The sequence below is a fragment of the Labrus mixtus genome, chromosome 17 (genome assembly GCF_963584025.1).
Source record: "Labrus mixtus chromosome 17, fLabMix1.1, whole genome shotgun sequence".
In the NCBI taxonomy this organism is placed as follows: domain Eukaryota; kingdom Metazoa; phylum Chordata; class Actinopteri; order Labriformes; family Labridae; genus Labrus; species Labrus mixtus.
The window spans coordinates 4,251,928-4,266,337 of NC_083628.1; the positions used below are offsets into that span (position 1 = coordinate 4,251,928).

The 14,410-nt window shown below is 43.0% G+C and overlaps 1 protein-coding gene across 1 annotated transcript in view; it reads right to left on the bottom strand.

The window, feature by feature from the left end:
• adamts6 (ADAM metallopeptidase with thrombospondin type 1 motif, 6) overlaps window positions 1-14,147 on the bottom strand; it is a 67,001-nt gene extending 52,854 nt beyond the window's left edge. Inside the window, exons 1-8 of the mRNA XM_061061578.1 lie at window positions 13,642-14,147; window positions 11,355-11,779; window positions 10,297-10,685; window positions 6,827-7,001; window positions 5,985-6,208; window positions 5,725-5,808; window positions 4,199-4,344; window positions 1,469-1,512 (exon numbers count right to left, since the gene is read on the bottom strand). Coding sequence (XP_060917561.1) covers window positions 1,469-1,512; window positions 4,199-4,344; window positions 5,725-5,808; window positions 5,985-6,208; window positions 6,827-7,001; window positions 10,297-10,685; window positions 11,355-11,457 — 1,165 coding nt within the window. The 5' untranslated portion in view covers window positions 11,458-11,779; window positions 13,642-14,147. The remainder of the gene's footprint in view (window positions 1-1,468; window positions 1,513-4,198; window positions 4,345-5,724; window positions 5,809-5,984; window positions 6,209-6,826; window positions 7,002-10,296; window positions 10,686-11,354; window positions 11,780-13,641) is intronic.
• Between the last annotated feature and the right edge of the window lie 263 nt (window positions 14,148-14,410).

Genomic DNA, 14,410 nt, shown 5'->3' on the forward strand with positions numbered 1-14,410 from the left:
AAAAGAAACGGTCTGTATGTCAGAATACAACGAGGTGTAAGTGATGAGTCCTTCATTTAGGAGGACTGACCCTTTACACTGATCACAAGAAATGAATTCTCTCTGGGTTAAAAGTTGAACATGCCTTGAGATTTAACAACACCTGCATTTGCACGTGTAGGTTAAGTAACCTGTGGTAATCATTGTCTTTTGGTGGTCAGTGCTGCTTCACATTTTCTTGCAGGAACTCCGTGCTAAGTGGCCGCACGGCTTTTGTATCCTCTTTACTAAGAGGCTAAACAAGAATAGACTCGCAAATCAGGAGGCCACCAAAGCCATGACTGCAGGGAAAGAGGGAGCCTGAAGGTGAAGAAAGAAGGAGGAGAGGGAGGGAAAGGAAGGAGGGTGGCTACTCTACGATTAGTTTAAGAATGTGTGTGTGTGTGTGTGTGTGTGTGTGTGTGTGTGTGTGTGTGTGTGTGTGTGTCAGAGAGAGTAAAGTGTGTGTGCAAGATGTTTTCTTAACACCGGGCTGGACTGTGTATTATCTCCAGCCCCGTGATTACTAGGCGACCCTAAAGGGCAGCGATCTGACCCGGGAGCATGATCCCCGAAGAGGAGAGGGAGGAGAGGAGTAGAGGAGGGGGGAGGAGGAGAAAGAGGGTTGAGACAATGAGGAAGCCAAGCAGATGCCAGGGCAATTAAAGCGACCGGGGAATGTGACGAATGCGGTCAATCTGTCAAACCACCCCTGAAGTCACAATATTACCTCCAAGATATACTGTGGTGCCTGCGGGGCCTTGACACAGATAAGATGGGGAGAGGAGGACTGGGTGGGTAGGAGGCTTTGGGTGTGTCGAGGGGGAGGAGGGACGAGGTCTCTGCCACTGCTTGCTGTCCCTATCACCCAGTCTATCTCTCTCCTGCATACTCTAACACTCCCTGTAATTGTCCTTTTCCCCTTCCATTTTCCTTTCCTTCTTCGTCCCCATCTTCTCCTCTTGTCTCTCCCCCCCCCCCCCCCCCCCCCCCCCCCTCTCTCGGCTTCCCACCAACTCGTACCTCTTTCCCTTTCTCTGTCAAACCCCTGAGGGAGTGTAAACACCTCAGACAAACTGAGTAGAGCGACACACGGGGCAGGTTTATAAACCGGTAGGTGACCACTGCTGTCCCGTCCAAGTTCACGGCTCGTGGCCTCCACTAACTAAAGGGGGAGTCGACTGAGGAGCTAAAGTAATAACACAAGTGAAAACATCCTTCTCATTATGTCTCACAGGAGCCGTCTGGTGTTTCTCTAAAGGACACTTGTGAAGGTTGCTAAATAAGGTTTGTCTGAGGACACGCTGAAGGCCGAACCCGAATCTCTCCAGGGGGGGGAAAGAGAGAAGAATAAACTCTTAAAAGTAAATAACAGTATAGTCAACATCAGCTAAGATTACCATCTTGGCAAGAAAACATGTGGCCTACATCTCGCTCTGCTTTTACTCACCTAAGGTACCGCAGGGTTTGTTCTTGTAGGTGCAGATGTCGTACCTAAAGGGGAGAAAACACAATTAAATTAACCTTTCTTTATGCATGGTAGTTTATTCCAATGGCTCCAATTGTTTTATCGCATCGTTTACTGAGATCAAATTTCAACCTTTAGCATAACAAGAGCATATAATTCCCCATATTCTCAAGGAAACCACTTTTCAAATGTCTGATTTGAGTAAAAACAAAAGGTATGGTTAAAAAAAAAGAACAATATTTCACATTAGCCTATATGGCGACATACTTGTTAACCACGCTAGCTAAGATAATCATATAGCTTCTGCAGTCAACCGTCAACAATTAGGCTAATTGCTAACATTACAATTTGTTTTGTGACATTATATCTAAAATTAAATGTTCATACTCATATTGTAAACATTATCAAGCAGTTCTTACAGCCCGAAATAGCTGGATGCTAACATTCAAATGACGCTCTAACTTTGCAAAACAAATAGCCTAAACTTGTATTTTTTTGACAAATTCTTCTCATTTCAACACTTCTTCATTGACAAGCAACTTTAAATGCGATGTAAGAATCCAGCGTGATAACCTGCCTTTTCTTTTCAGGGGTAAAATAACGTTTAATACTCTTGAAAACAGCTAGCATTTGCACTCAACCACTTACTGACCGAAGTCATCGTTAGCTTGCTTACATTTCTGTTGACTGGCTAGCATTTACCTTAGCAAGACATTTACAACTTCATGTCATCAAATCCTAGTGTTAGCTTGCAGGTGTTTGTTTGCTAACATTTGGTTGAAGACAAGGCAAGTTTAGCATTTCAGCAACAAGGCAATTCAGTAACATTACTGTCAGCCAACAGTTTTTCTGGCTAGCTACTTATATAGTAGTTTTTATTAGGTATATGTTAGTCACATTATTTTATATATATTAGGCTATTACCATTGGTTAGGAGTGTTCACCTTTCCTTCTGTATTCTGTAACACAACTAGCTAGCAGGTCGCTTAATGCTAACGTTAGCTGTTTTCTAACTAATGTGTTATTGAATATGTTTTTGAATATGGTCCAATGTCCCTCTGATTTTTCACTTAACACATTTCAGTTACTGATAAATCAGGAGGTTGTAAAATTAAAAAGTTTTGTCATCTTTTCCATAGCTGCAACTTGACAGCAGTACGGCATCATCCTGTTAGAAAACACCTGGCCTCACACCTTTACCTTATTAGAGGCAGGTGGCTGTGGTGTGGTGAAAGAAGTCATGAAGGTTTCTGAACTGGAAAACACCTTTTTCTTTCCTCAATGTAAAGAACAAGCATGTTGCAGAATGTGACCAAGCTAACACACAGTGCTCAGACATGAATGTGAGTACAGAGAAAGGCTAAGCTCATGCTGTGTCCCTACCGGTAACCCCCGTAACTCACATACTGCAGGCTACAGGTAATCCAATAGAACAAAGGGCCGGGGCACTCTGAGCCTCATGTGCTTTAAGAAACACATCATACATTTCAAATAAATGATCCAATCGTTCCTGGAGCTTTTAATCTATTAAAACCAAGGGCACAGCAAATTAAATTTCATTCTCCTTCCCTCACCCTCCACTTTCTCATCCCCCCCCCCTTCACTCCCTCTCTCTCTCTCTCTCTCTCTCTCCCTCCTCACCAGAAGAGAGCTCCAAACCGGAGAGGTACAATTTTGACCTTGTTTAGGAACGTCTGTTTGTTTGGATTTATTTTCCTAATTTCCCTCGGTGTCTTTTTTGGAACGTGACAGGCCACATTCAAAACAAGACGGCCTGAAATACACCGCTCGCCGAGTCACAGACAGACAAAGAAGGTCTCTTGAACGACGGTGGAAATAGAGAATCACTTCAATTAAATGTTTGTTCATGTCACGCTGATGCATCTCTGCAGGACACGAACGCTGATCTCTACCGACGAATAAGTGACAAACTGCATGAATAATTTCTGCTTCCTGTGAGCCCCAAGATGGACTATTTCTACAACAGGTTCCTGTGAAGTGTTGGTTATTAAATGTATCATCAGCCCTCGAAAAAAACACCAAAAATGACATGCACAGAGATAAACTCAATGACCGATTCAAACAGACTAAGCATCCCTTGGTATTGGTGGTTGTTGTAGCTGTAACTAACAATAAAAACAGCATCCAAAGGAGCTGGAAAATATCAATCGACAGACAACAAGCATGAGCACACTGATGGTATAAAAATTGTTCTATGCAGAGCCAGAGAGTCGAAAAGTTTGGCTTCAGCCCATCTCAATCACTAAACACCATCCGCTTTCAAGAGAAAACCCAGTAGTAGAAAATATAGACTTAAGCTGCTGTTTGTGTGGCCAAAGCATTTCTGGCAACAATAAAGCCTATTCTCGGTAATGACAGAGTTTTGCTGTTTTATGGTAACACCCCTGACATAAATTGCAGTGTGACAGGTACAGTACGTCCGACGCAGCATGTTTTTCTTGTCAGAACTGAGGTCTTTTTTCCCATCAGCTTTAAGAGTAACAGGTAGACCTTGTGCAAAGAACTGGACATTCAAAAAGCTTTAGTACTTAAGCTACTGGCCAACTCTTTGAGCAAACAAGCACACCGACACAGCCTGATGCTGAACTTCTGTCTGCACGGCTTTTTTTTTTTTTTTTTAACTCCAACAGCACTGAAAAATAAACCTGCAACCCCTTGTGGTCTATACCTGTAGATGTTAGTCACACTTACCGGGTGATTAGGACAGCGTTGTCATGGTGAGCCATCCCGTTTTCAGGAATGCTGTTTCCATCGCTGTGATGAGACAGGATGGACTTCTGCCATTTGCAGAAACTGTCCAGAGACTTGTCAGCATGATGGTTAATCTCCAGGTTAGGCTGCAAAATACACACAACACACATGCAGCACAGTGAATCTTATCATATGGTATGGTATGGTATCGCATCGTGTAATATCCTTTCCTATCCTATCATACACAATTCAGCACTCTTACACATTTTATAAAACTTAAAGATAAACTTCATAAGGAATATGCTTAAAAAAATGTTTAAACCGAACAGTACAGTACATTTCTAAACTTGAGTTATCAAAACACTTTATACAAGAAGACCTGGCCAAGTGGTTAGACATATACCATACAGTAAAGTAAGCCCAATTCTGGATCTATGACATCCAGGTACCGTTGTTCCATGCTTTACTCCTCTCTCTTCCTGTTTGCTCTTAACTTTCTAGCACTGTCTTAAGTTGCAGAATAACCGTGACATTGAACTGAATGTCATGTGTTGACAGCGCTAACAAGTGAGCTGCCAAAGTGGGAAGATTATCTAGATGAATTATTTTTGGAGGAGGCTTTTCTGAGATTAAAGGACAAGTCGCTGGAAAAGGGAAACGTTTGTTTTTGATTTAAGAGAGGATGCCGTGGTAGCAAAAGGTAAACCCATTTATGGCAGGAGGAGTGAGATGAGTCAAAGAAAGGAGTAAAACAAGCTTTTTGCATTTTATTTTTTAAAAGCAGGAGACGTGAAAAAGAAGTTTGGAGTGTTTCGTTGCGGAGTCTGTAAAATGCATCTACTGTCATGGATGCAACCTTTGTAAAGCATCGCATTGCCAGCCGGTGATGCAGTGCTGATTCCAGCTTGCCCGATGATTAACTACAAAACAACATTGAACAACTCAACAGCCCATCAGTGACTCACTTTCGCCATTAAAATGTTGTGCTTTTGTAACTTTATTTTACATTCAGTGTATCCAAAACAAGGGCTGATGAATGGCCTTCCCATTGGATCAAAGTGCGGCTCCACTTAACATGAAAACTTGTTTTTTTGGACCTGATGCTAAGTGAAGAGCCGCTATGAGCCCTTTGGAAGAAAAAAAACAGATGCTAGCTAGGCACTCTGTTTCTCCCATCACGCATACATACACATGTACCGTGCATGTAGAAATCCTCAATTGAGGCTCCCTGAGGGAAGATGCCTGAGCATATCTTTCATCTGAAGTGGTGGCCATATGGTGAAGAGTCTCTCTTCTCTCTCTCTCTCTCTCTCTCTCCTTCAAGTAAGGTAATCACATAAAATACTGCAGTGCACTCACGCCAAGCATATCGGTTATACACTGACAGCAGGTGAGGGTGCAGATACTATAAAAAAGGGCTCAGGGTAGTCAGAGCTGGGATGAAACTGCATGGATAGGTCAAATTAAGTGTAAATAGATGGAAAATAGAGTACGTTTTTGTAGTAGAAAAAGAAGGGTTTTTTTACCTGATCTTCAGTGAGAACAATCAAGCGGGTCACAATAATGTTCACAACATTTCCTAGACTGGCATCACGGTAAAGTTTGGCAACCTGACCTCCAGAAAAGAAGAAAAGACACAAAGTCAGACAAATTGTGTCCACATATCACAACATCTTCTCTTAGACCGTTAAGCAACAAGCCACTTAAACTAAACCAGCAAACCCTGTGAGATAAAAATGTTGAAGCGGAGGACTAATAAACGACCAAAAAGTAGGATCAAACTTACAATATTCATTACAGACAAGATGTAGTGCTCAATGTCTTTCCGTCCGTGGTAACCGACCATCATTTTATCTGCGACCACAAGCGTCTCCACGAAGCGCTCGCTGCTAACCGAGCGCCTCTGCCTGTGGGTGCTGTTTGACTGCTCGCTGATGTTTCTGGGTGCAGGGGACGAGTGGACAGGAGGGGGTGTGCTGGACTGGCAAGGTGCACTGCTTTTTATGAGGTCTGCGAACAAAAGGGAAGGCACGGGCAGGTTAAGAGTGAATTATGAAACAGTCAAAATGTTGATCTGTTTGAAAGAGAGCCAGTTTTGTGCAGTAGATGCACATGCATAAAGAATCTGGCCCTTTGAACCTTGCAGCTTAAAGCCGTTGCTTTATGACCCAGATGCTCTGGGAAAAAGCTATAAGATGGTACATGTTAGGGCTTGCGAGCTTCCTGGCGATGACAGCCTTTGCTGTTTCTTATAAGACCTTGGCCCAAATACCTAAATATCCACCTGGTCCTTTTTTCCAATTCGTCACATCTATATGCAGACGTTTGGTGCAGTTGTTTGAATTCTAAATTCTGAACATGATTGTTGGTTCTATAAATAGGATTTGTGCTTCTATAAAAGCCTGAGCCAAAAAGCTCTTTATGCACTGAAAGGCCTTTTTATGAAAGCCAGAGAGAGGACTTTTTCTTGCAGGTTGAAAGGTGTCCAGGCGCACAAGAGGCCCGGTCATGCCTACCAGAACCTGGGCCTAGAACCAAACCAGCACTTCCTCTAACCTGCTATGTATAGTTATTCCTTTACGTCAGTCCCACCCACACAGAGTCCAACCCAGATGGAGGTTCACCAACCTGAAATGCCACAGCTGAACTCCTGGCTAGGCTCTTGCGGAGAGGGAATGGAAGACATTTTATAAATAACATGCTGCTGTGCTTCTTCCAGGTTCCATTCACTGGAGGTGGTGGAGGATATGTTCTTTAATGGCTCTATCAAATACTGCTCATCCTCTGTTGTTATAACACCATGCTTGTTTTTTTTTTGGGGGGGGGGGGGGGGAGACAATGAATGAAAGAAAAGAAAAACAAGTTAGAAACACAAACAAGTACTGCAATGAAATGAATTCTAAACAACTAAGATGCAGGAGAAACCAACGAGCACTGTTATGTTTCCCTGACTAATCGTTACATTTTCTTTCCATCAGGAGCGATTCTCCTTTTTTCAAACAGTTTGCTTGTACCGGTGTGCTCGAGGAAATAAAAAAGCAGAGAAAGTTACAGAGATGCTTTACAAAGTCTAAGCTCACTCTAAGCTCGCACACATTGACGCAAAGACCAGTTTGTGTGTTTCAACTTAAAAATGTAAGGCTCGTCCTGCTCTTCATAGATACAGAGGAACAAAAAGACTGAAGGAAAGGGTGTCTTGCGATCGGGATGCTAACTATCTGTGCAAGTGTTGCACTGAGTGTATGTGCTGGAAAAAAAATCAAGAATATATAAAAAAGGACGTAAATGACCATCGGAGAAATCTCTTAAAGTGTCTTCAACAGGAGCACCACTTCTTCTGTGACTCTGTAATAATGTTGTAAGACTAAACATGCACTGTGTAAGAAAGTGCACGTATAGCCACTGTGACATCACCCATGGATTTCAAGTCTTGAGTGTGGATTTCTTGCTGACGCCATCTTGGTTCTGGAGACAAGAGCTACCACATTTGGACAAGAAGGTAGACGCGCATTTCTACACGTCTACCTTCTGCTGGTGATAGCAACTTGTCATTCAAAGGGAAGCCAATGCTCTTGTCTACTTTACTCTAAATGGGACGATTGGCCGACAAACTATGCTGTTTGAAGAAGATAGCGATTGAGAGAATAACCTTATCGTGAGGGGTTTTCTTAGCTTACAAATTCACTGAAAAGAATATACTTTTACACAATTCATTTACTTTTTGCAATCAGTTAAGTCACCTGCTGCTGGCCATTAGAAATTATATATTCTTTTGTGTCTCTTGGAGTACTATGGAGTTGATTTCCTCTCCCTAATGTGATCATGTTGTCTGCGGTTAAATTCAAGAACCCCAAATGTTTTTTTAAAGACACAACGTCCTCCCGCTCTTCAACGCCCCCCTACAGAGCATCAATTCAGTCAAATTGAGTTTGTCAAAAGCACTGGCTTGGCTCTGTGAAAACTTACAATGGAAACGATTAAAAATATTCAATATTTTAACAGTGTGTGATGTCAAGGTCTCAAACCGTCCAGACAGCTGATTGCATTAAAGCACAGACACTGTTTTTTTGCCCATTTTTGGTGCTGTAAGAAAAAAAAAAAGGGCAAACACTAATTCAATTTATGATACTCCGTGTAGGCCTTTGCCAACACATTTGGCTAAATGTTTTCTCCACATGATTACATTTGCCAACAAGAAGCAGGGCTTGTTTTTTTCCCCTTCTTTAGAGTTATTCTGAACAGAGGAGGGATATTAAAACCTCTTCCAAAATGTCTTGATTAGCAAAGAGAAGCTGGACAGTCACACAAGTCTGTGCACAAGAAGCCTGAGGTCTAAATGATTGGACAGGATAATTAGATGCCTTGTTAGTGCTGTTCAGTTTGTTTTGAAACAAAGCACATGGGGCTCCGTCCACGATTTCGACAGATATTTTTTTTTTTTTACAAATCACAAAAAAGGATCCGCTTAAGGAAATTTGATCCCGGGCTAACAAGGCGTTGAAAACATGCGGATAAAAAGGTGATATTCAACGCACAAATGGAAAGTAAAAGCTTATCTTGAGCAAATCACCTAGATGATGTGGTTTCTCTCCTTGAGCATCACCTCGCTCAAGCTGCCTGCAGACGCAGCGTTGCCAAGTGGAACGGAGCCAAGACTCTGTTAAGCACACTACAATTGGTTTAATCCTTTGGCGCTGCAACTGAAAGGTTGGCTGACATGAGAGCACCACCAGCTCGGCATATATTAGTTATCTGACATTAGTGTCGGGGTTTGTTTGAGGTGAGCTGTGTGAATTCTTTGTGGCTCAAAGGGCAGTTTAGAGAGCGTGAACTCGCCACTCAGAATCATAATAGAGCCTGACCGATATATCAGTCGGGCCAATTACGTCGAGCCGATACAGGCCTGTCTTAGGCCATATGTCTCCGTTTATGGATGTCTTCTGATATGCGCTTCTGTGAGACTTTTTTTTAAACAAATAACAAAGAAATCAATGCTTGGAGTGTCTTAAACAACGTGTCATCATCATGCCGTTCTCTTAGGAAACTATCGGCACTGCAGCACCGCAAACATCGGTCCATTACACTTAGTCGACAATGTATAATGTTTCATAGTCATCAATGAATTTTGTTACAAAAAGCACGTTCATATCAGTGCAAAAAATCTCTGCATCATTCTAGTAATGCGGGAAACACAGAACCGGGGACTCGGGCCTGATTTCAGCCCGTCCGGAGCAACAGACGGTCCTAAATTTACAACATCAGCTGCTACTTGTCGTCGTCGTTCTCGTAACTCTTACTTATTCAAATCTATCTGCGATTGCTTAGACACCACAATGAAACATCTGAGCATGTTCCTGAAAACAAAATGCAACAAAATGTTGCGATGCAGGCTGAAATCCTCTAATTTCCCCGCTATGTGGCGCTGGTAATGGCGACTAGCAGCAGCAGTGCGTGTCAGTGTGTGTGATCTGTTTGTTTCTAATCCTGTTTTAGTGTCAAACTAACTACTTTTTTAACAAATTCTTTTGTCCCCTGGTTCAATTTGTCCCTGGTACCATTGTTCTCCTCAAACGCATAATGTAACCCCCTCCCTCTTGGTGTGTGTAATTTATTGTTAATTGTGTGTATTTCAGATTCACTTCTGGCTGCAAAGCAAATTGCCCCCCCCGGGATAATAAAGTTTACCTTGACCTTGATGTTGGCATCTGTATTGCTTTAAAAAGGATTAGTCTGGCTTTAGTTATGACATGGGAACATTTTCATTTGTGGATCTCTTGGGCCATCTGTTCGAAGTTTCTCTGGCCTTGGCTTGTAACAGAGGGGGAGAGGTGATCGACTATATCACACAGCGTTTGATCAAACAGAGACTAGAATTGATTGACATTGTGTTAAAATGTTGAATGTCTCATGAAGTTGTTGTTTTAGGAAGATGCCTCCTGCCTACCTTAGCAGAGTTAATGCAACTTAAAAAAAAATGTATTTTTTCATTCCAGTCCCCAAATTGGTTTAATTAAAGATGATCAGTGAATTTCCCTCTTTAATATTGGTATAAGTCTGAAAATCTAAATGATTACAAAACTTCCCCCCTCCATACTCACCAGGCCTTTGCAGTTGCTTAGCGCCACTCTGCTCGTGCTGTGCTGATTTTGCAAGAATCCCACATAGTGACAGTTTTCCACCACATTGTGACGCCACTCCAGCCCTTCTTTGCCCCAGTACTCCACTGTGAAATGTTTCGACACCAAGTGGGGGTTGAGTGTCAGGTTTAAGTGAAAGTGCCTTCCGTAGGCCGACAGTCTGTAGAAGAGGCGGGACTCCGGGGGGTCCGGGTCCAACGCCGGCGGCTGTCCCATCATGGGGTCCACCGCGCCCCGTCTCCGTCGGCCAGGCCGGTGGTGCTTCACGGTGTGGCTCAGGAACTCTCCGTTCTCGTCCACCCGCACCGGGACAGCCAGCTGGTAGTGCTGCAGGTAGGACAGGGACTCCTCTTTTACAGGAGAGAGAAGAGGAGACGATGAGGTAAAGCTACGATTATTATCAACAGTTAGAATTGTTTTGTTAGCAGTAAAAAAATAACATTTGTCATATAGCTCCTGTGTAGTCTGGTTCTGCACAGGGTTTCTGCCTATAGGACACCCGCTCACCCACTCATGGCTTTATCTCTTGAACTGGTGGCCCCAGCCTCCGCCATTTACCATATGTCACCCCCCACATTGCACTTATTTCTGACTCTTTTCATTGTGCTGTCCTCTAAATAAACACATGAAAAGGGCAAAAGTTTTTTGGTAATCCTAAATCTCTTCTTAGGACTCTTCTTGCAACATTTGCAAAGTGCTTTCTTAAAAGCACAGCCTAGGCTGGTTCTTCTTGGAAAGTGTCCTGAGATAACTTTTGTTGGGGGAGGGGGGGGGGGGGGGTGTAAGCTTTACTCTTTGTACGTTCACACACATGGACACAAAAACATGAATCCTAATCTTAAACAAACACTTCACAATAGTAGGAAGTAAACTTCCTTTGACAGGCAGAAACCTCGAGCAGAACCGGACACATTGGTGAAGAGCCATCTGCCTGGCCAACACTGATTGATTTGATTGGTTGGTTGGTATGTTCATACTGTTGGTGAAAAAAGGAGGATCTTTCTATCCTCCGGTCATACCCTGAGAGTTGTGTGAAAGTCTGTTGACGCTTTGAAATTCAGAAGCAGCCATCATCACCAGGCTCAGTGTCCAACTCCACAGCGTCTTCCACAAAATTTCCATTATTCAGGGGAAGCTGTGACATGGGGTGAGGGGTAGAGGGGTGCTACAAACGGGCTAAAAGCACGCGACGGGTCCGACGCCACACCATAACAAGTCCACGGTTCGTCTCCTTCACTTGAAAGTTCGGGGCGTTGCTCGAAAGGCTCATCCAGGTTCTCAGAGCTCTCCTGAGGGCGAGTGCTTCCACATCTCACTGGCCTCTGGATTCACGTTAGCAGCTCGGAGAAAACAACGTAATCCATCAGACACGGTCGCTCTCAGGTGTAACTCCAAACAGGAAGCGCTACATTGGAAGCTTGCCTTGACCGATCCATCTGCATTCCTGTGAGAGAGAGAGAGAAAGATCAATCAGAGGATAGACGCCTCTTTTATCTCCTGGTACGAACCAAAGTGTCATCTACTGCAAAGATGAAGGGTCAAGGATCTTTTCTTAAACAAGAGAAAAAAACTTGTAACATAGCATTGGTTAGATAATTGATGATCATATTGTGTTAATAGGCCTAAATATCAAAAAGCTGATGTTTCCAGCTACACAAGAAAAGGATGCTGATTACATTACATCACATTTCTCTGGATTTCTGACTGTAAGATGGAATAAGAAAGTTTGCTCTGCTAAGCGTTTTCTCAGTTTTTCAACAATTTATAAGCCATATAAGCAATAAACTACATCCTAATGGAGAAAAAACATAATTAATACAAAAAGAAATGTGAATATAATGTTATATTTAACATATAGCTTCCCCCCCAAACAACCGGTACAAATCCAATGCTCAATAATCAGTTAAGTGACCCGTCAACTAGCAGATTTTTCTCATATTACTGAGGACATTGTTAAAGATTTTTACTGGGTAAAAGAATGACTATGACCTCAAAAGTGGAAGTTTCATGAGGAATCATTCTTTTTTTTGGATGACTGTCAAACAGGTGAAGAAAAATGCTCATTACAATTTTAAAGCTCCAAACATGAGCTTCTCACAATTCTTATTTTATTTGACCAACTGTGCAACAAAAAACAACCCAATATGCTCAATGCCCAATGATGAACCAACAACATGCAAGCAAATCATCACGTTTCTGAAAGTGAAATCAGAATTTCTTGGGGGATATTTTGCTTTAAAGTGACTTGCAGCATTAACCGGATCTCAATGACGGCTGCTGATTTTAAAAAAAATCGGTAAATCTGGCAGCTTCAATGGATTAATAAAGAGTTGAAGACATTATCTATACCAGATGAATAATAATCCAACATACAGTTCAATATCTTTAAAATTATTATTTTTTTATGGCTCCCATTGAACACATCATCAACTTGAAGCTGCTGCATTGCCTCTAAAAACACCGATTTCATCCACATCTGTAACGTGCCAAATAACTGATTTATTCATCTGATATTCAACCACTTGAGTGACACTTGAGTATCTCACCAACACGAGGCTGCACAGCGTAACTGAGGCGTTATAACCCGATTTTTTTATGGATGCATTAAACATGATATCATTCGTGCACTTCGTGTTTTTTTTTTTTACTCACTGACGCGCTTTCACGGCTGCATGTGCAAACAAGACGGAATATAAACAAACGTCAGTGGATTCAGGTGATAGACGGCTGCTGTGACCGGGCTCCAAACCGGCGCGACAACTTTTTAGAAGTTTTCTATTTTCCTTGTGCATATTCCTTTAGTTTGTACTCCTGCTCTCCGGCACACAGGCAGGCAGACAGAGCGCTACTTACTTGGCCACTCTGACCCAGACAGTTGGCAGCCGGCCCGCATGCATTATTACACCGGTACCTTTAAACACAAGCCTCACAGGGCGACCTACAAATCAGAAATAAAAGCACTCTGACATCACCGCGATGCGTTTTTGTGCTGTTTTTGCTCAACGCTTCAAGCTGTCAATGAGTTCAAAGTTACTTTGCAGGGCTGTTAACGCTGCAATCCGGTGCGTAAATGTTTCCAAAAGAAAGTAGCAAACTTTTCCACGCAAAATGCCTCCCCCCCCCCCGCCCCCCCTCCAAACACTCCGCGTACACTCGCTGTGCCAAAAAATGAGCAACTAAACTGGCTAATTGCTGCTTTGTGGACAAAGTCTGGGGAGAATTGAAACGCTCACAAGCACGGAATGTGCGCCGATCAAACTACCTGGGAGAGATATCGTCCTACATTCAGAGTAAACAGATAGTTACCACGCTCATCTTCATTGTCAGATCCGGCCCAACTGTGCAGGCAGAGCTCAGGACAAAAGGCTTCTGCAGCTCTGAAGTTCCGCACACAAACCTCTGCTGCTCCTCTCCTCTTTTCATCTCCTTCTGGACTCTGCCATCCTCCTAAAAAAAACTGCAATGTGAGTCTCCTCTTCCAGACCAGACACCGGAGCAGGAGCTCAGACTCAGACTCAGACACTGTCACACACACACACACTCAGAGAAAAAAAAAAAAAAAAGACAGTTATTCAGCTTCTCAAAGTGCTGGATTTGTTCCAGCAGAAGGGTCTATTTTCAGCCTATCTGTCGTCTTTATAATCTAGACTTTGTGTTGTGGCTCAGAGGGGCTTAAAAAGTTAGTTGAGGTTGCAGGAGGTGTTCTGCCCCCTCAGGAAGCCGCCACAGCTCTGCTTTTTTAAGAAAAGTGCATGCAAACAGCAGCTAAAGTTGGCCTGGAGCTGCTCCTCCTCACTACACTGCACACAGAGAGAGAGAGAGAGAGAGAGAGAGAGAGAGGGGGAGAGAGAGAGAGAGAGAGAGAAAGACCGGGTCTGTCCCCGTCCGGACAGCTTCAAATTGGCAGCTTTTTCGTAGAGGGTGACGTCAGTGCAGATGTGCCTCTTCATCAGCTGTGCGCATGTCTATCTGCCCTGAAATAACACGAGCTCACACTCAGTTCTGCTCTGTTACCCCCTCAAGACAATCTGAGAGGTGTAAAGATATATAGATAGATAGATAGATTTTTCCACCA